Source organism: Mustela lutreola, chromosome 10 (assembly GCF_030435805.1).
Source record: "Mustela lutreola isolate mMusLut2 chromosome 10, mMusLut2.pri, whole genome shotgun sequence".
In the NCBI taxonomy this organism is placed as follows: domain Eukaryota; kingdom Metazoa; phylum Chordata; class Mammalia; order Carnivora; family Mustelidae; genus Mustela; species Mustela lutreola.
The window spans coordinates 50,394,063-50,415,578 of record NC_081299.1 but is presented as its reverse complement, the minus strand read 5'-3'; the positions used below and the strand labels follow the sequence as shown (position 1 = coordinate 50,415,578).

General features: G+C 37.9%; 1 protein-coding gene across 10 annotated transcripts in view; it reads right to left on the bottom strand.

The window, feature by feature from the left end:
* The window catches only part of PATJ (PATJ crumbs cell polarity complex component), a 377,446-nt gene that overhangs the window by 127,113 nt on the left and 228,817 nt on the right, over nucleotides 1–21,516 (bottom strand). For all 10 annotated transcript variants that reach the window (XM_059135624.1, XM_059135619.1, XM_059135627.1 and 7 more), the window contains one exon: nucleotides 5,043–5,134. In XM_059135624.1, the coding sequence (XP_058991607.1) occupies nucleotides 5,043–5,134 (92 nt within the window). The remainder of the gene's footprint in view (nucleotides 1–5,042; nucleotides 5,135–21,516) is intronic.

Below are 21,516 nucleotides of genomic sequence, written 5' to 3'. Positions count from 1 at the left end.
GGGGCTTGACAGCCAGCACTAAATCTTTCCATGGGGTTCAGTTTCACTTGGCCTCCTCTAGCCCCAGGAGTTTTTATATAGTACACATTTTCCACATGTAATTAAGTAATGGAGAGTGAGTTGTTATACGTGACATTTAATTTTCGATAGTGGGGGAAGGTATGACAAGAGCTGCAGGCAAGACCATTAATCTCCTTGGATCCCTGCACTGCCAAATACAGCAATTCATTCTTTCTTGTATTAATATAGCTCTCCTCCTGTACTTAAAATTATAGCGCTTGTGTAGAGGGGATAGGTAAATCCACAGAATTGAATGTGTGCTACATAGTAAGAATTCATGATTGTAAAATACATCTGGATTATCCACCGTAGAACAATCTAGTATACTAAAGTCCATATGGGCTATAGACACAAGGACGTGATTAAGGGATTGTCCAAGATCTAATGTGGGGACAATGTGGGAGGGGGAGTGGTTCTGTAAGTCATGTATACACAGCAGCAACTTGCTAATTTTCACTAATGACTCATAGACCTCTTGTGAACTACAGATCAATTAGTATATGAATAAATACAAGTGTTAAGAGCATATGACAAGGACGTGATCACACAAATGTACATCACTACAGACTAAAGGCCCCTGTTAATTACAATGTTGCCTGCAGCATATTTTAACAGCTTTCTCTGATTACTGCTAATCATACTCCCAAATCTGTGGCCAGTTCCCATTTTTATTTCGATTGTCAATAAATTTGGAAAAGAGCTGCTGAGGTATAGAAGCCAAAAATTTCTCTATGATGGAAATCACAGAGAATCAATTAATTTCAACTAAGGAAGGATTAGCAAACAGAAGCACTAACTATAAAGAATACAATTTCTAAATATCAGTGTTTAAAGTAACATTACACAGCGTAAGTTATGCAGCTTAAAGGAAGTGTAATTGCACCTGTTGTGCTGAGATGATTTAAGTATTAACCTCCTGACAGTTGATAGGAAACCAGTACTTACCTGCTTTAGGATTTGGTTCCAAAACAAGCACAACTAGGGTTCTGATACCAGTAATTTGAAAGAGGTAACCTACAGGCAGAGGTGCATATAAAGGAGTGATGAACTAGATAATCAGCCTGAAGGACAGAGAATGATGTGTTGGACAGCACTGAAAATGCACAGGTTACCACACATAAATAGGTCACCAATCTGCCATTATACCCCCACTGGTGATATACATAGTGCATAAAATGTTTTTCTTTTTTTGATTTCCTTAAGTATTTTGAATTCTGACACTATTTGATGCTACTCATCCCAGTAAAATCTATTAAACATAGTTTATTGACATGGGGATTAATTCATGTTAATTAGATTTTTCTTTATATATTCTTTCATTAAACAATATTTTACTCCTTCTTAGAATATCAGGCCATCACTTAAAAGGAGGAGGAGGAGGGGTGCTGTCTTAGCTGGTGGAGCATGCAACTCTTGGGCTGTCATGGCCCTGGGTTTAAGCGCCAGGTGGGAGTAGAGCTGGGAAGAAAAAAAAAAGGGAGAAGGAGAAGCAGCAGCAGACACAGAGCAACAGAGATGTTTTAGGTAGACTATGTCCATGTCTCTTATTTTAACATTTATTAGAAATGATTAAAATAATTATTTATAATTATTTTATAATATATTCTATAATACCTGTAGCTATCTCTTCTAGTGATTTTTAAAAATTTTTAATTAAATTCTAGTTAGTTAACATACAGTACAATACTGGTTTCAGGAGTAGAATTCAGTGATTCATCACTTATCTACAATATCCAATGCTCTATCTTTTCTAGTGTTTGATCATTATGATGTTAACTAAAATTCTTAAACTGTGAATGTGCTTCACTTAAAAAAATACTCAAGATTCTGGAATGGGAATGCCTGGGTGGCTCAGTGGCTTAAAGCCTCTGCCTTCAGCTCAGGTCATGATCCCAGGGTTATGGGATCGAACCCCTCATCTGGGTCTCTGCTCAGCAAGAAGCATGCCTCTCCCTTTCTCTCTGCCTGCCTCTCTGCCTACTTGTGATCTCTGTCAAATAAATAAATAAAATCTTTAAAAAAAAAAGATTCTGGAATGAGACCAAATATATGGACAGGAGTGGTTTATCTTTTTTTCCCTCTCTTTCCTTCTCCCTAACTTCTGTAACCTCCTGCTCTCTCTCCCTCCCTTTTCGGGTCACTACCATCATCATCTTCATCACCACACTGCAAACATTGGTGAGCCCATACCATCAGGCAATTTATACATATTAACACATTAGACAATCTATGAAATAGCTATAAATATCTATCTATATATTTAAACACTTGACTTAAAAAAAAAAAAAAGATTTATTTATTTATTTGAGAGAAAGAGAGCGAGATTGTGAGAGAATGCTCAAGCAGATGCCCCACTGAGCTAGGAGCCGAGCTCGGAGCCTACCGTGGGGATTGACCCCAAGACCCTGAGATCATGACTTGAGCTGAAATCAAGAGCTGGCTGTTTAGCTGACTGAGCTGCCCAGGCACCCTGAGGTTACTATATCATCTACATACTGCCTCTCAGGAAACTGCACAAGCTCACACACTTGGGGTATTCTAGAGTCAGGTTTCAGGAGATAGGGTGAATCTAGGGTTTCTTCTCTTAATCACTAAGCCTCAGAGTTCAAGCTTGCTTTAGAAAAGAATTTGTCACTTAGGTAAGAGCTCTCAGGCTCTCAGTCAGATGAATATTCCTTCCCTTATGGAAACTGAAGCATTAATTAATAAAACGTTGGCAGACAAATTACCAGATAGGTATCTACTGAATCAAACAAAAGGTTGTTAGCAGTGCATACATCTGTCTTGATTTAATTTATACTCGTTTTTCTTTACACAGTCTCAAAATGGATGATAACAGACTTTGCAAAAATCACACCTACATCTTATTTATGCTTACAAAGGAAGTTAGAAAAACTTTCCCTAGCTTAGATTATTTGGGAAAGTACTGAGGAGAGGGACTTAAGTATGAGAAATTTTGTAAAATAATGAATTATTTTTTATCCATATGTATTCTATGTATCTTTAAGCCCACAAAATAAATAAAACTAACTTACTATGATTGTTGCCTTTAGAGAATAAATTATCTGGAACTGTTTAGAAGGACTTGAAAGGCAATTTATTCAATAAGCTTTCTTAATGCAGACTATGTGTTTAGACACTACGATTTAACGACCGTGCAAGAAAGGTTCATCATTAAATTACATATTTGGAATGTACATTGATACTTCTAAGTTGCTTCAACTCCCTTCCAGTAAATAAGTATTCTGTGGTATCCTCAATCATGCTTACACTATTAATTTACTGAACAAATGATTTCCTTGATTCTGATCTCTTCTGATGATCAAAATTGAAATCATCAGACACTAAATTAATAGGGCTTTTTCATTACTATTATTAAAATTCTCCTCAGCTTTCTCTTCTGTATTCTAAATAATTTCAAATCATGTAGCCTTTCTTCCTTGAAGGAGGGGGGTTCTATTTCTTAACTACTTAATTGCGTGGATGGTTTCCTTTGGATCCCATCCAATTTTCTTTTTGCTCTTTAAAACGGGATGACCTCATATGGGTGAAGAGGTGAGAGCAACGTCAAGGACACACCTGCAGCAGTTGCCCCCATGTGCTGAGGGTGAAGCACAGACGCTGGTGGGTGCTATGGGTGCCCACTCATGGAACCCTCACATGACTCTCTGCAAGGTGTTCAAGCCAGCGGGCATTTCTGTCCATGGGGGACACCTTCATTGCTTTGAGTGGCTGACCTTTCCTCAAGTCTGTTCATGTTTTCAGCATCTAACTCTAATTTTGTAATTTCTGGCAACAGGAAGGGCAGAGAAACCCAAAAAGGAGATTGGTGCCTAACAGAGGACTTCAAGGTGAGTGAGCAAGAGGAGGCTGTCTTAACACACAAGACTGAGAAGGAGAAAGGATTCTCCTTATGGAAACAAGAGTAAAAACCTGGAAATCCAGGAAGGACCACAGGGTGGGAGGGAGGTTACTAATGTAGGATTTCCTTAGGAGCGAAGCAGCAACACCACCCTGCAAGCTGGAATGATGGCATGGGAAAGGGTACGTCAGTCACCTACATTAGTGCCCACATCTGGGAATGAGACTAACCCTGAAACACAGGGGTCCTTACGAATGGATAGGTCTTAATGACAGGTAATCAGTCACAGTAGGAAGAAGAATGATCTGTCTTGAAACACCAGCCAACACCCTTTCAGCCTCTACTCTATGTGAGAGGGTGTGTTCAACATCAACATTTCAAATTTTTTACATATCACAATGAATGAGGTAGGTGCTTTATTATTCTCACTCTCATTCTCAGAAGGAAAAAAACCCAGAGCAACAGTTAATGGACAGGGTTAGTTACATTATTTAATCAGATTCAGATTCATCAGCCACTTTGGTCCAATAAAAGGAATGAGACATTCCATTGATGATGAGGCCACAATAGCTACCACCAGTGGGAATTCCAAAGTCTGACTTATTTATGTCAGAAGGATGCAGTCAGGTAGCAGGTATGGTAAGGGAAAATATGGAAACCCAAACATACCACACAACGCTAAACCTCACATCTGATCCTCTCTGGATTTCTCACCAGCACTTTTACTATGAAGTTCCTAAAATGTCCTGGGTTCTGTTTTCCTGCCTATTCCTTGATGGAGACATCAATGAGTCAGCAAATATACCACATGTTGGTGACAGAAGGAAACTAGAAGGTTCTACTGAGAGGATGATCAGCTCCAGGAAGGGAAGTAATTTAAAAAACTGAATACAAATACCAACCTCAACCACTAATTACATCATATGAAATGTAAATAACAAGAAAATCTCATAATTAAAACAATTTATGCTTTCCTTAGAGTGACAGTTAAAAAAGGAAAATGTATTTTTAGGATATGGTGATTTTGTTAGACAAACCAAAGACAAGACAGTCTTACAAAATAACAGCAACTTCAGAATAGATCTTCGATTTTAGAAAACCACACATTTATCTATCTTACCTGATGAAAACCAGCTTGACCTTTGATGGGGCGGTCTTAATAATGGCAGATGCATTTTGGTGACTTCTTCCATACAGGATCTGATTATTTATCTATTTGGGAAAAAATAAAGTGTACTTATAAATATATATAAGTATATATATAATATAAATATAACTTATAAAAAAGTATACATATGCAATATGTATACTTTGTATAAAAATAATATATAATATATATTACTAATATAAATAATATAAAAATAAATGTATTTATTTGTACATTCATGCAAAGAGATGGGCATATACTTGGAATTAAACAATGAAGTCTATTCATTTTTAAGTGGTTCCATGTAGGACTCTACAATGCTAAAACTCTTCATAGTCTTTGTAGTACGATTCAAAATCTAATTCTAAACAGCTATTAACATCTCTTAAACTCAGTTTTGAAAGCAGTTAATAAAGAATATAGAGTTCTTGACTCTAGCTAAACTTTTTTTTTTTTTTTTAAAGATTTTATTTATTTATTTGACAGAGAGAAATCACAAGTAGATGGAGAGGCAGGCAGAGAGAGAGAGAGAGAGAGGTAGGCTCCCTGCTGAGCAGAGCCCGACACGGGACTCAATCCCAGGACCCCGAGATCATGATCCGAGCCGAAGGCAGCAGCTTAACCCACTGAGCCACCCAGGTGCCCCAGTCTTTGCTCTTTTTAACGTGCTCAAGAGTATGGTGGGGAGGGGCAGAAGGAGGGAGGGAGAGAATCCCTCCCATGGGGTTCCGTCCCATGACCCTGAGATTAGGACCTGAGCCAAAACCAAGAGTCACCGCTCAGCAGACTGTGCCACCCAGGCGCCCCTCAGTTTTCACTTCTTAAAAAGGAATCGAGGCATTTGCCTCATAAAACTGTTTTGAGAATTACATGATAAGTGTTTTTAAATTTTATCTGTAATGACTTTAATACACAAATGATTTTTAATTTGGCGGTGTTCAAAATTTCTCATCCTTTTTTTGTTAAGACTTGTACCTTTTTAATATCATGTACTTATTTTTTAAAAATTTTTCTAAAGATTTATTTATTTGACAGAGGAAGAGACAAGCAGAGGGAGCAGAAAAGTCCCTGCTGAGCAAGGAGCCCTATGTGTGGCTTGACCCCAGGACCCGAGGATCATGACCTGAGCTGAAGGCAGCTGCCTAACCGACTGAGCCACCCAGGCACGGCAATATCATGTATTTAAAGATGTGCCTGCCCTCTGGATGATACTACAACAACGGTTATCTGCCATTATACATCTTTCTGATACCACAGAATGGATACCACCAAAAGTAAACCCCAGTATAAGCTCTGGATTGGTGATGATATCAGTGTAGGTTCATCAACTGTAACAAACATACCACTCTGGATGTTGGGAATCTAAAAGGGATAGATGGGAAATCTCTATACCTTCCTCTCAATTTCACTGCTCTAAATATATATGTGTATATATATATATATATATTTTTTTTTTTGGAAGCACCCACCCTTTAAATTATGTTTTCTCCTAATACTTTCATGGTTTTAGTTGTCTCATATTTACATCTTCTTACCTAACATAGTTATAAGGCAAAAATGGTTAAATAAGTCATATAATTATTAAGATCAGTGTGAAAAAAAATACTTAATGACATAGAAAATGCCCAAATGTACTAAGCAGCAAAACCTAGTTATAAAATAGTATGTCTGCCATGATCACTTTTTTTTAATAAACCATATTTCTCGATTTCTTTCATTTACAATGAACAAAAAAAAATGAGGAACTTTATATATTTGACTTTATTTTCATTTATTTGAGATAGAGAGAGAGAAAGCAAGAGAGCATGAGCAGTGGGGAAGGGCTGAGGGAAAAGGAGACAGACTTCCCCTGAGCGGGGAGCCCAACATGACCCCAGGACCCTTAGGATCATGACCTGAGCTGAAGACAGATGTCCAACTGACTGAGCCACCCAGGCGCCCCATAAATAAGGAACTTTATATCACAATTTTAAAATGAGATGGCACGTGGAATATGCCTGATTCAATGTCTGGCACTCAGATAATTACTTGCAAATGTCTTCCCCACTGTGTCTGACCAGTGCTTTCAGAAAGCAGAGCTATTAAACCTTCCTGTCTTTGGGTTTCGGGGCATTAGATTTTAAAATGTTCTCTTGCACTTACAGCTTACCTTACATGGTAAACTCAATCCCTGTTAGGTGGTGAGCATCAGTGCAAGCACAGGGCATTTACTGAACTGAGCTCAACTTCTTACAGCCAGGAACTATGTCCCCACCAGGTACTCGCCAGCCTGTCCTTAGAAGCCTGCACACAGTGGCTCTCGGAGAGGATGGACAGGATCACAGAGCCCGGAATCCAAGTGATCTTTCCATTAATCAGCCGCTAGTCTGCTTTCTTTGAGGTGGGCTCTAGCCTTCAAAGGGATTGAGGGTTTTTCTTTTTAAAAGTCTTTTTTATTAGCAAAAGCTTGGATATACAGAAAATTAAGCTGTTCCATGTTTGTCGATAAGCCTGCTTTTTAGCTGTGATCTTCCATTTGGATCAAATAAAATGTATGGTCTTATTATTCTAAGAGGGAAAAATTACAGCCTGAATGAAGAAAGTGGGTCATTAATTTTAACTTATCTAAGAGTAAAAATCTACAGTTATGCCTTCTCGGTGCTATTTGTGAATATTCAGGGGCTCTGGGTACAGAAAGGTAGAACAGCTTGCTCGCTGGGGATGTTTCTTCCGGTGCCAAGAACTGTGCCATCTACGAGGATGGCAGCTGTTCCTGCCAGTGTTTGGAGGCCTCTGGAGAAACGCTGCTACGCAGCACAAGACTGGGAATAGAACAAGAAACTCATGAGAGAGGGAAGCCTGATGGAGCTGGAGTAAATCAGAAAAGAAAATGCAGATCTCAGGATTAAAAAAAATCCAAAAAGCAACTCTTCTGAGCTCAGGAAGAACACATTCACAGCCGCTGAGTTCCAAGACAGTGAGATCTCTTTGACGTTTTTGTAGATCTTATTTAATATAAAATAGTTTCACCATTTAAATGAAAGGCACATATAGCTTCCCACTGCATAAGCAGTTTTTCTATTTCTTCATCACGAAAGTTAACACACTCCAGAGAAAATCAGTAAGTAATTAGAAAGAATATGATGTCCCTTTTTCTATTTCTGAGAAGCCGCTGTTCTCTGAGGGCACTTTTCTTTAAACACCAGATGTAGGACATCCTCTAAGTATAGCATAGGCACAAAAGAAAGCACTCTACACTTCCTCCAAGTCTTTCAGGTTACTTCTAATTAATAACAGCTACTATTTATCCAGGGCTTACTCTGTGCCAAACATTATGTTAAGCTCTTCAGGTACAGTATCTCATTTAAATCTCAGAGCAACCGGGGTATTATGGAATTCCAAAAGTTGAAGCAATTTGCCCTAGGTGATTCAGCTTTTGTTTAGAAGCCCATAGTCCTAAGAAACACCTAGAGGTCCCCTTTGTATGATGCACATAAAAATCATATGATTTTGAAAGTCACCTTTATAAAGATGTCTGTTCTCTGAGTGGGAACAGGAGGATGCTGGTAACCCACCATCTTGGGTCCTAGAACTCTGAGATACAGGAAGTCAGAATCAAAGATTTCACCATAATGCAAAGAGGGAAAGCACCCCTAGTTGACTGGTAGGCTTTTCAAGTACTAAATGCAACATGGAATCCCTTAAGACTGTATTTTTCTCTTTGTGCAAACAAACTACAACCTGAATAATAGTTAATACACATTTTTTCATTGTACAGATATTGTGCATAGATTGATCACCATTTAAATTTTTTCTAACTCATGCCAAAGGAAGGTAATTAAAACATTTCATTTTCAGGCAAATACTGCTCTCATCTTTATAGAATATAAAATGATTGTTCAGGTTATCTAGAAATTAGAAAAACGTTATCATTTTCTATTTACTTCCAGGAAACTGAGAAGCAGAGAAGTGGCTTACCTAAAGTTTCTCCTTTCAATGGTGATTCAATGACATATAAAAAGAATAAAAAATTACTTAGATATGTCCTTATTTTGACATTATTCTTATTGGTGGGGAGAACTATCCTCAGTTCTGATTGGGTGTTCCCATTACACCTAAATTATCTATTATCTTAAAATCTGAGATCTATAACTCTTCTATTCAAGGATAAACATATATCCCTACTTCTTCTGGGACAGTCTAGTTTATGCATATTGAGAGATACTTGTAACAATTCTCTACATCTTCTGAGAGTTTCTATGAGGTGGTCATATTCTGCAATGTGGATGTGAAGGTCCAGGAAAAGCCATCTTCCTGAGGGCCCCCAGGCAACCTGATCTCCAAGTTCTAGGAGGGATACCCATACTACCACAAAAAATTCTCCCCTTTTTGGTTAAATTACTTTGAACTAATTTCTGTTCTTTGCCAGCAAAAAGTCTCGACCCAATTTCTCTGCCTGTATTTCTATTTACTTAATTTTTGAAAAATTTTTTATTTATTTCTGCCTGTATTTCTAAGTATTAACTTATATATTCAAGTGACATCCCTTTTTCTATCTCCTAAATCTTACACTCTCTCCGATACCTAATAATTTATCCTGGCATTCAGAGCAAAAAGAGAGAAAAAGAAAGGATAAAGGCTTTCTGTCCAAAGGAGCATTCTAAACTCTTGAGTACAATTCTGGTTTTCTTATCTGTGCTTGGCTTCTTCTCCTGATACTGACAAAAAGGGCTTCCTGAGCTCCTCCATACGGTCAGTAACTTCAATTTCAGCTCAGTGATCCTGGTCCCAGAAAGACACAAATATTTTATCATGGGAAAATTAGCTCACCTTTTCCTAAATTCTGAATTTCCAGTTCAATGGGGTGTCATTCCGGGACAAACAACAGCAGGTCTAGATACTGAAGATGATAGCCTCAAATGAGAAACCTCTGTTTCTATAAAACTCAGAAATCATATTATAATGGGCTTTCTATGGGATTCATATTTCCCTTCTGGGTTGATTTCTGCTACTGGAGTGGGAGGAAAAAATTCAGAAAACACTATTTTGAGGTAAAGCCTCTATATTTAGGTACCCCAAATAGGACATTTAATTGCATTATTTTATAGTCTGTAGAATTAGGGTTAATACAGTAAGATTCAGGAAAAATAAATGGATATAAATCCTTTTGTTAAACTACATAAACTTTCACTTAAAAGGTCTTTAATGAGATTTGTTTCAATAAAATTAATTATTCAAAAATATATCTCCATTTTCCATAGTTCAACTGAACATGAATATAATAAATTTATGCTGGAGAGCAACTCAATTAAATCTATTCAAAAAACTTACAAAATTGGAAGTCAAAGCTAATTAACTTAAGCTGGGATTAGAGAAATTAATTATACAAAAACTAAAATTTAGTTCAAGCAACAGATTTGCCTGAGGTTTGAAAATCATGTTATAATACGATACTCAACAACACCATCTCCGCCCATACTTTTATTAAAGTAGAAGTATTTATTAGAGTTGAGAAATTATTATTTAAAAACTGAGATGGGATTCAGGTAACTGGAACTTCTGATAATGAATCTGAGAGTCCTTCTCCCTACTTAGTTTTAAATGTAGTCCCTATTTTACATTTCATGATATTGGAATTTATACCTTAACTTTTTCTTTAATAAACTCTTTTAATGAGTATAGCATACATCCAGAAAAAAAACACAAATAAGTATTTATAAGTTGATGAATCTTTTTATAGATAATTTAAAAAATAATTTTACTTATTTTTTGAGAGAGACCATGAGTTGGGGGAGGGATTGAGGGAGAGGGAGAATCTCATGGACTCCCTGCTGAGTGTGGAGGCTGATGTGATCAATCTCATGACTCAGATCATGACCTGAGGCAAAATCAAGAGCCAGACACTTAACTGACTGAGCCACCCAGATGCCGCTATAGGTTAATTTTTAGTCAAACAATTTCACTGCTAAAAATATGTACTAAAAGGATTAAAAATCTGGGATCAAAAAAATGTCTGTCGTGGCTATACTTATAATATTCCATTATGAGAAAAAATGGAAAAGCCCTATAGTCATCAACAAAAGGTTTTGCCATTATATTTGCCATTGTTATGTTGATAAATGGAAAACCGTGGCATTAAAAGAAGGTGAAGGATGACACAGACCTAGATCCACTGCCATAAAAAGATAAAATTATTGAGTGAAAAAAGCAAATGATAAAATATCATGTTATATATCACATTATTTTCATTTATGTAAAAGTTCTTAGGCTAAAGAAAGCTCTATGAGGGGGCACCTGGTGGCTCAGTCCTTAAGCCTCTGCCTTGGGCTCAGGTCATGATCCCAGGGTCCTGGGATTGAGCCCCACACTGGGCTCCCTGCTCAGCAGAGAGCCTGCTTCTCCCTTTCCCACTCCCCTTGCTTGTGCTCCCTCTCTCACTGTGTCTGTCTCTGTCAAATAAACAGATAAAATCTTAAAAAAAAAAAAATGTTTTTTTTTTTAAAAAGAAAGCTCTATGAGTATTTACTAAATATCAACAATGATGATACCTCAAATCTGGTGGGATTTGAGGTGATTTCCAGTTTGTTTTTCTCTATTGATATTTTATTACTATTTTGTTATAACACCATTTAACAAATGCTTACAACACATAAGGCACATGCATATACATGCATCTTAAATATATTAATTCACTTAAGTCTCACACATCAGTTGAGGAATGCATTATCACCTGATTATATAGACAGAAAAACTGAGGTGTACTACATTTAAGGAATTTAACCAATATAAGTTATCTAGAGCCAGTATTTATAGCCATATCTGAGTCCAAAAGCCTGTCCTGTTAACGATTAGGAAACTTTTTTTTTTTTTTTTTTTAAGATTTTGTTTATTGACAGAGAGAGCACAAGTAGGAAAGCGGCAGAGGGAGAGAGAGAAGCAGGCTACCCACTGAGCAAGGAGCCTGATGTAGGACTCGATCCCAGGACCCCAGAATCATGACCTGAGCTGAAGACAGATAGTCAACCAACAGAGGTACACAGGCATCCCAGGAAACATTCCTAAAGGTATTTACCTAAGGTTAAAAAAAAAAAAAAACTCATAGGATAAGTAACTCATTCTTAATCCTGTGAAATTTTACATTCAATTAACAGCCTCACAAAATAGAAACTTCAGACTCAGAAATATTCCAAAAGAAGTATAATAGATATATGTTCTCTTCAACCATTTACTCAGTCAGTCAGCAGTCACCGTACGAGGATGAGGACACAGGGATTTTTACTACCATCATTACCAAAGCCACCATGTAATGAGCACCAGGTATGTTCCAGGTGCCAGATTCTCTGAAGGTCACTTTATAGGAATTACTTTATTCAGTCAGATATGGCTCCTGCACTCAAGCATCCTGTACTCTAGTGAGTGACCACAGTTTTAGAAACAAAAAAATTGCACTGTCATATGATGAATGTTGGCATAAAGCAAGAAGGGACTGTCTCTTCTGAAAGGAGTAGGTTGGTCTTGAGGCACAGAGAGAAACTCGGCACAGAGAGAAACACGGGGGTGGGCGGAGCTGAGCGGCAGGAAGAGCACCAGGACCAGAGGAAAGCCTATGAAAAGATGGGCAGGTAGAAAACTGCGGGTCTCTTTCTAGGAACCACAGGGACTGGGGTATAGCTCTTGGGAGAGGATGCTGTGTGTTACAGGAGTAACCAGGTCCTATTCAAAGAAGATCTTGTAGAAGATTATCTCTTTCCAAGAACCCTGGGCACTTTGCCCCCATGAAGAATGATGCTCACTTTCCAAACCACCATTTCAGTTTTGCAGGCGGGGGAGAAGGAGAAGAGAGAGGCAGCAAGGTTAGGGGACTGAACAGGGAAGATGACTTAAACTCACGTGGAAACAATTTCATTCTAATGAAAAAAAACCTTCTGAATAAATTGTCACATTAATCTTTTCCTCAGCAAGACAAAATAATACACATCAAGCTCCAATAATTTAATACTTTGGGCAAAGGAGCAGGTTTTAAGGAGAGTTTAATGACGGCAGTGCTGAAATGAGGTCTGCAACTTCAATGTAATCTTATTTCTTGTGAAGTACAATGTTCCCAAAGGAACACATTCATTTAAAAGGCTTAAGCGTGAGAGATTTATATTCGCTCAAACAAATCTAATTAAACTGAAACACCTTCTGAAGGCAAAGCAGTAGTAATATGTGGCTCATATCTCTCTAAATTTGATATATTTAGAAAACAGGATGTTCTCTTGAATCCTAAATCCTGCCAATTCTGAAAAATATGGACTTCAGAGAAGTGAGAGGAGACATACATTTATGTTTTGCTCTGATTGTTAGTGTTTCTGTGAAAGTTGTCCCAATTGCTACAGGTTGATTCACTTGATCAAAATGAAGGAGGTGCCTTGGATAATTTCCCTTTACAAGGAGCGAATGGAGGTAGAAGTATAATCCACCTCTTAACAGCTCATTAACACTGCAACGGAATCATGTTTTCCTAGGAGGTTGGGGCAATACAGCCCACCTCTCTTGGTGGTCTTGTTAGTCTCATAAGTGACTAGGACTCAGCTGACCACTGACCTGGAATTCCTTCTTCCAAGAACATCGGTACATGCTGTGAGTCAAGACTTCCCCCAAACTAGTGAGACCCAGCTTCATGTTTGCCTCTTTCATACAATGATCTAATTAGATCTCTACTCCAAATCCCTCTGTTACTAGACGTTTTCCTCTCTTCAAAGTATTTTCCTTGACATGCCCACAAAGACAGCCAGACACCCTATCAGTCATCAAAGGACTTGCTCAAAGTGCCTAACTCCCCTCCTCCAAACTTCACTTTCCCTTTAAAAAAAAAAAAAGAAAGAAAGAAAAAAAAGATTAAAGTCTTGTCAGTCAATCAGTCCTGTAGAATCAGGGTTAGATCATGCACATGTGGAAACTTCTAAAGGCTGTGTCACACAGAGTCTGGCACTGCCTCGTTGCATGGCATGGCAGGCGGGTGAGATGGGTGAAGACACTGAAACTCACACTTGGGGACCTGTCTGAGGATTCTAGGGAAGGGAGTGGCAGAGCCTGAACTCCAACTCCCATCTCCTGATCCCAAAGCCTCTTTCTAGTAGGGATGGGGTTGGAAGGGGACTCCTGCTACTTTGCGTAAAACTTGTTCAAATCACCCAGAGCCCAACCACCTCCCACTCTCTCCAAAATAATTCCCCAGCTCCCAATTCTCATTCTAGACTCGGAGTAGTGAAGGCAGATAAAAATCCAAGTGGCAACTTTAAAAACTGCATCACCTGAGTACAGTCCTACTTTCTCAGTCACTTCCTTATGTGTTAATGTAGGAATACATACGTAAAGAATTTTTTTCATTTATAAAAACCACATCTGGCAGGTCGGCTACGGTCTGATCACATAGCGTTTGCTAGGTTTGGGGGAAATGGCCTCTTATCCAAATTTTCCATCTCGCAGCTTGTAAAACACAGAAGAAAGATGATTTGATACTTTTTAATGCCACATATTCAAACAAACACACCAAGACATATGTACCAGTATGTTGTAGTATTATTTGTACTGGCGTATAACTGGTATATATCATAAATGACATATCATTCAGTAGAAAAGGTATGTACAGTATGATTCTGCTTGCTTACATTAATTTTAAAAATCTGTCCTTTGCACAATGATGAGACAATGCATTAGACCAACAGGGAGGATGGTAAGTTGACTGGGGTTACCTGGAGAGGAGTAGTATTACAGAAGTAAAAGAGGGAAGAGTATTACTCTTACCTGTACCATTAGAATGTTTTATGATTACATGATTATTATTTTTTAAAGATTTTATTTATTTATTTGACAGACAGAGATCACAAGCAGGCAGAGAGTCAGGCAGAGAGGAGGAAGCAGGCTCCCTGCTGAGCAGAGAGCCCAATGCGGGACTCGATCCCAGGACCCTGAGATCATGACCTAAGCCAAAGGCAGCGGCTTAACCCACTGAACCACCCAGGCGCCCTACATGATTATTTTAAAAACATGTAAAAAAGTATAATCTGTGAGGTAAAAAAGAGAAAAAATAGCAGTAAGAATTAACATCTTTATGACAATTTGGTATACTAGGAAATCATTTAGAATTAAAATTTATTTGCTGGGGCACCTGGGTGGCTCAGTGGGTTAAGCCTCTGCCTTCGGCTCAGGTCATGATCTCAGGGTCCTGGAATCGAGCCCCCCATTGGGCTCTCTGCTCAGTAGGGAGCCTGCTTCTCCCTCTCTCTCTGCCTGCTTCTCTGCCTACTTGTGATTTCTCTGTCAACTAAATAAATAAAATCTTTAAAAAAATCTATTTGCTAACAATAATTTTGAATTTTGAATTTGAATTTTGAGTTCAAGGGCAGGAAGTATTACAGACCATATAAGGATCACTTCTCCTTTCTTTTCGTGGATTCTAGGAGACTCTCAATGTTACTTGTCTGACGAAATGGCTAGTTCCATCACTGAGCACACTGCTTTATTTCATGCAATTGGTGTGTAATATGAACTGAATAGCAAATGGCCATATCTTCTACAATAAGGTTTCTGGTACTTTTGTCAATGTCCTTCTATGACAGGAGCAAAAATTCGCATCTAGACTCCTCTAATAAGATCTGTTATATACTGACTAGTTAAAAGCTCACGTAGGTTCCATCTTCAGAGATTCTCATCTAGTAGGATGGGATAGAGTGTGGTTATCTAGGTGAACCTGTCCTATGATTCTGATACACTAATCTGGTTGACAGCAACCTACACAGATGAAGAGATTTGTTTGGTAAAATTTTTGAGAAAAGATGTACAGCTTTTATGTTCCCCAGAATAGAAATCAGAAATTCCTTAGGCTAAGTCATGAGCTGAAGCTTGAAAGCAAAAATTTAGACCTCAGAAACACAGAACATTAAGTATTTTATAGTTAAGAGATGCCAAGAGAGATTAAGGGATTTAACTGAAAAAAAAAGTTAATTAAAAATGTATCTGGTATCACAAGCTATCTCTCTTACAAAAAAATAGTACATTAAAAAAAAAGATTTTATTTATTTATTTGACAGAGATCACAAGTAGGCAGAGAGGCAGGCAGAGAGAGAGAGAGAGAGAGGGAAGCAGCCTCCCTGCTGAGCAGAAAGCCCGATGCAGAACTCCAGCCCAGGACCCTGAGATCATGACCTGGGCCAAAGGCAGCAGCTTAACCCACTGAGCTACCCAGGAGCCAAAAATAGTACATTTTTAACAAATAATAACTAGTATTCTTGTTTTTCCATTCTGTCATCTTTACCTTTGAATTTCAAGTCAATTACCTAAAGTTATTAAGCATTTAAAAAAAATCTATACAAAGAGGAGAAATCTGATCTAAAGAAGGATTTTTACTTAGGATAATAACACAAATAATGTCATGAACTTATGCCAAAATAGGTGGGCTAGGTTTTTTTTTTTTTAATTTTATTTATTTATTTGACAGAGAGAGATCACAAGTAGGCAGAGAGGCAGGCAAAGAGAGAGAGAGAGAGAGAGAGAGAGAGAGGAGGAAGCAGGCTCCCTGCAGAGCAGAGAGCCCTATGTGGGGCTCGATCCCAGGACCCTGGGATCATGACCTGAGCTGAAGGCAGAGGCTTTAACCCACTGAGCCACCCAGGCGCCCCGGTGGGCTACGTTTTTTAAATGTCTGTGGAAGTACCCTCAATAAAATACATGGGCAAAAGAATGAAAGGAGGGAAATGCACATCAGCATCAAGGACTTAGTTAAGCAGTTCAATGCAGCTGGATCTTCTAATAGTGAAGCAGTTGCAGAAGCTGCAAAGGCAGGTCAAAGATATCTTCTGAAGGGCTTTGGATATTATGATAAGGAGTTTCGATTACCCCATTAATGAGTATTCTTCTGTGTTATACTTAAATTTCATTTTAAAACAAAATAAATAAAATCTTTTTACAAAGTAGGGGGCAGGGTGTCTGGGTGGCGCAGTCAGTTAGAAGTCTGACTCTTGATTTTGGCTCAGGTCATGATCTCAGGATCATGAGACTCTCTCTCTGCAGCCCTCAGCCCCACCATGCTCTCTCTAAATGAATAAAATCTTAAAAAAACAAAACAAAACATATAGATAACCTGAATAGGTGCTGGAAAAGCATTGACAAAATACAATGTCAAATTGTGATTTAAAAGGAAAATCCTTGTACCAAATTAGAAATGGAAAGGAATCTCCTAGGCTTGATAAAAGGCATGTATCAAAAACCTACATATAGGTAAGGTCTTCTTTAATCATCCAACACCAAATGGCTTCTGAGATTGGTGACCAAAAAAAAAAAAGAGAGAGAGAGAGGGAGAAAGAGAAAAACAAAGGAAGGAAGAATGATAAAGGTCATAAAGATTGAAGCGGAAGAAATAAAACTTCCTTACACAGAGGAAATGATCAATTATCTCTAGAAAATGCTAAGGAATCAACAAAAAAAACCTACTAGAACTAGTAGGTTACTTTAGCATGATTATAAAATACAAGGTCAAAATGCAAATACATGAAAATCAATTGTATTTCTATATACTAGCAACAAATAAAAATGAAACAATAAAAAATCCACTTATAAAAGCACTGAATATGAAATAAATAAGAATACATTTAACTAAAAATGGAAAAGTTCTGTACTGAAAATTATGAAACATTTCAGGAAAATAATTAAATGGAGAGATACTGCATTCATAATTTGGAAGATTCGGCATTGTCAAGATGCCTAGCCTCCCTAAATTAAACTATAGATTCAATACAATTACCTATCAAAATCCAAGGAGACTCTAAAAAGAAAATAGAAATGTACAAGTTGGTTCAAAGATTCATAGAGAAACTCAAAGGACCTAGAATAGCCAAGATAGTTTTCAAAGTAAGAACAAAACAAGGACATAGCGCTACCTGAATTCGAGACTTGCTATAAAGACACAGTAATCAGGATAGTGTGGAAACAGCATCAAAGATAGGGAGATTAATAGAAGAGGACTTCTATATAGACATACAGCTATATGGTAATTTCATTTTTGACAAAGGTGCAAAGGAAATCAATGAGGGGAAAAAAGTCTTTTCAACAAATGGTGCTGATCAACTAGGAACTCACATGGAAAAAAACCCATCAACCCTTATCTCACAGCACACACAAAAATTCATTCAAGATGGAACATAGAACTAAACACAAAAGCTAAAACTATAAAGTTTTTAAAAGAAAATATAGGATAATATTATTGTAATTATTGGAGGGAAGCAAAGATTCTTAGCTAGGACAGTAACTATAAAAGAAAACATGAATAAATAATGATTTCATCAAAACTAAGAAGTTCTGGGGCGCCTGGGTGGCTCAGTGGGTTAAAGCCTCTGCCTTTGGCTCAGGTCATGATCCGGGGGTCCTGGGATTGAGCCCTGCGTCGGGCTCTCTGCTCCGTGGAGAGCCTGCTTCCTCATCCTCTCTCTCTCTGCCTACTTGTGATTTCTCTCTCTCTGTCAAATAAATAAAATCTTTAAAAAATTTAAAAACAAAACTAAGAAGTTCTATACATAAAAAGATACATTAAAAAAATAGACAAGCCACAGATTGAAAGATCCATAAATCATGTATCTGACAAAGAATTCGTATATCTATAATAAACTTCTACATTCAGTTCAATTTAAAAAGACAACCTAATTAAAAATGGAAAAAAGACTTAGACACTTTATAAAATAATCTGAAAGGCTGTTGAAAAATAAAAATGCTTAATTTCATCAGTCATCAAGAAAATGTAAACTAAAGGGGTGTCTGGGTGGCTCAGTCGGTAAGGTTAAGCGTCTGCCTTGGGCTCAGATCATGGTCCCAGGGTCCTGGGATGGAACCCCGCATCGGGCTCCCAACTCAGCAGAGAGCCTGCTTCTCCCTCTCCCTCTGCCTGTTGCTCTGCCTACTTGTGGTCTCTATCTCTCTGTCAAATAAATAAATAGAATCTTAAAAGAAAGGGAAAAAATGTAAATTAAAGTCACAATGAGGAACCATTACAAAGCCACCAGAGAAGCTAAGGTTATGGAACAACCAGAATGCCCATACACTGCTGGTGGGAATGTTTAATAGCTCAACTCTTTGGGGAAAAGGGCCGGCACATTCTTTTTAAGCTAAACACACAACTACCTTGCGACCCATTAATTTACTATTAATATTTATCCAAGAAAAAGGAAAATATTTGTCCTCAAAAAGACCTGTCACACAAATGTTCCTAGCAACTTTATTCAAAACTCTGCAAAAAATCCGGGGCGCCTGGGTGGCTCAGTGGATTAAGCCGCTGCCTTCGGCTCGGGTCATGATCTCAGGGTCCTGGGATCGAGTCCCGCATCGGGCTCTCTGCTCAGCAGGGAGCCTGCTTCCCTCTCTCTCTCTGCCCGCCTCTCCATCTGCTTGTGATTTCTCTCTGTCAAATAAATAAATAAAATCTTTAAAAAAAAAAAAAAAAAACTCTGCAAAAAATCCAAAAGCCCATCCACAAGTAAACTGATAAGCAGATTGTGGTAGTTATTCAATGTACTATTATTCAGAAACAAAATGGGACAAACTACTAATACATGCAACAGCACAGATAAATCACCATGCAAAGTGAAAGAAGTTAGACACAAAAGAGTACTACTATACCATCCCATATATATGAAGGTCTACAACGGGAAAAACTAACGAAAGGAAAAAATAAAATATACATCAATATAGTATTTTCCTTCTGGGATGGGAGAAGTTCCAATGGGAGAGTACATGAGAGAAAAGTTTCTGGGGAAAGAGAAATGATCAATATTCGGATTATTCAGGTGTATACAGCTGTCAAAATTGTACAAAGAAGATCTGTACATTTCATTTTTTGTAAATTTTGCCCCCCCACCCCACCGAATACAAATGTAACAATTGTGTAGGGATAGACACCTGGAGGGGTAGTTGACACAGAAATGACGGTGTTGACCACTGCTGAACCATGTGAGGGCTACACAGGATTTTATTACATCATTCTGCTTACTGTGCAGATGCCCCAAAATATCCTTAGTAAGAGCTGGGTTTTTTTTTTTTTGTTTGTTTGTTTTTAAGAAGGAAAACCACATATGGGTATAACTTCCTACCTGAGCTTTTCCTAATAGAATACCTTTTGATTTTTAACCCTCAAACTTTATAAGGATCTACATATACTCTCAATCAAGTATTTTTCAGTAATGTTTATCCCCAATAGAAAGAAAAACACTTTAAACAGAATGTGTGAGGGATGAGTCCCAAGCATCTTCCAGGCACCAGGATTGCAAGATGATGTTCTGAACCACAGACTCAGTAGTAACAAGGAGGGTGTGCAGGCTGGATGTAGGCGGAGCAAACAGAGACCATTTCACTGTACACAAATGCAACCATGTTAGCCATCATACTATTTGGTGATTCTGAAACGACAGTAGACATGTCACATCCTAATAGGTTTATGTGTTACTTATAAGCAATTATTTTTATTCATTTCGCTAGTAGTATAGAAAATCAAGGGGAGGGAGAATGGGGGTTGATGTGTAATCTATAAATTCTCCTGACTTAAAATAATGAGAAATAGGCTCATGGGGGCTCTCTGGGGTGGAACATCTGATTTTCACTTTGGGTTACTGATTTTAGGCCTATCTCTTAAAAATTCTAACTAAAACACATAGATACAACCACATTTTTTATGAGTTTAAGCAGCTGTCTGACATTGTTAGTGAGTCAAAATTGGAATAGGAATTTCATTAACACTTTTCTTTCAGGCTTCATGCCTTAAGATTGTATAGTGTCTGTAAGAGATTTCCACTGTGCCAATGGGTCAAATACAGATACAAGTTATATGTTGAATTGTTATGCTCTCTCTCTCAAATAAGTAAATACAATCTTAAAAACAAAAAACAAAAAACAAAAGCACATCTTTCTTGACTGCATTTCAGTACAGTCATTATGATGGCGATGAGTAGGACTCGAAGAAAATAGGGAAGAAACTGGAAAAAGCAGGAACGGAGGCCCGGAGAACTACCCCCAATATTGCATATGAGCTGACGGAAAACTGTAGGAAGGAGAGTCTTGCTAAAAACCAATTATTCTTTCCAAGTGGCAACTTTCTTCCCCAGCATATATTCCTATCCCTACTTTTTATATTCTTTCCACGGTCTTCTCTCGCACTTTCTCTCATGTACTTTATCTCTGATGTTAAGACAATGTGGCTCACGGTAGCAATCCCACATAAAGCTTTTGTAGAGTGATGAGCACTGCAGTAATAAAAATTAAATGATTGTCATTTCTCCATAAGATCAGTAAGAATACTGTCTTTCAATCTGAATATTTCAGCAGTATAAAGACAATGAAGTGTGACTAAATAATTCAAAACTCTTTCCCCAAGATGCCAGGGACGGAAACCCAAAATGGCAGCAACTGAGCTCCAGGACTACACAGCAGGACACAAAGAGTGAGG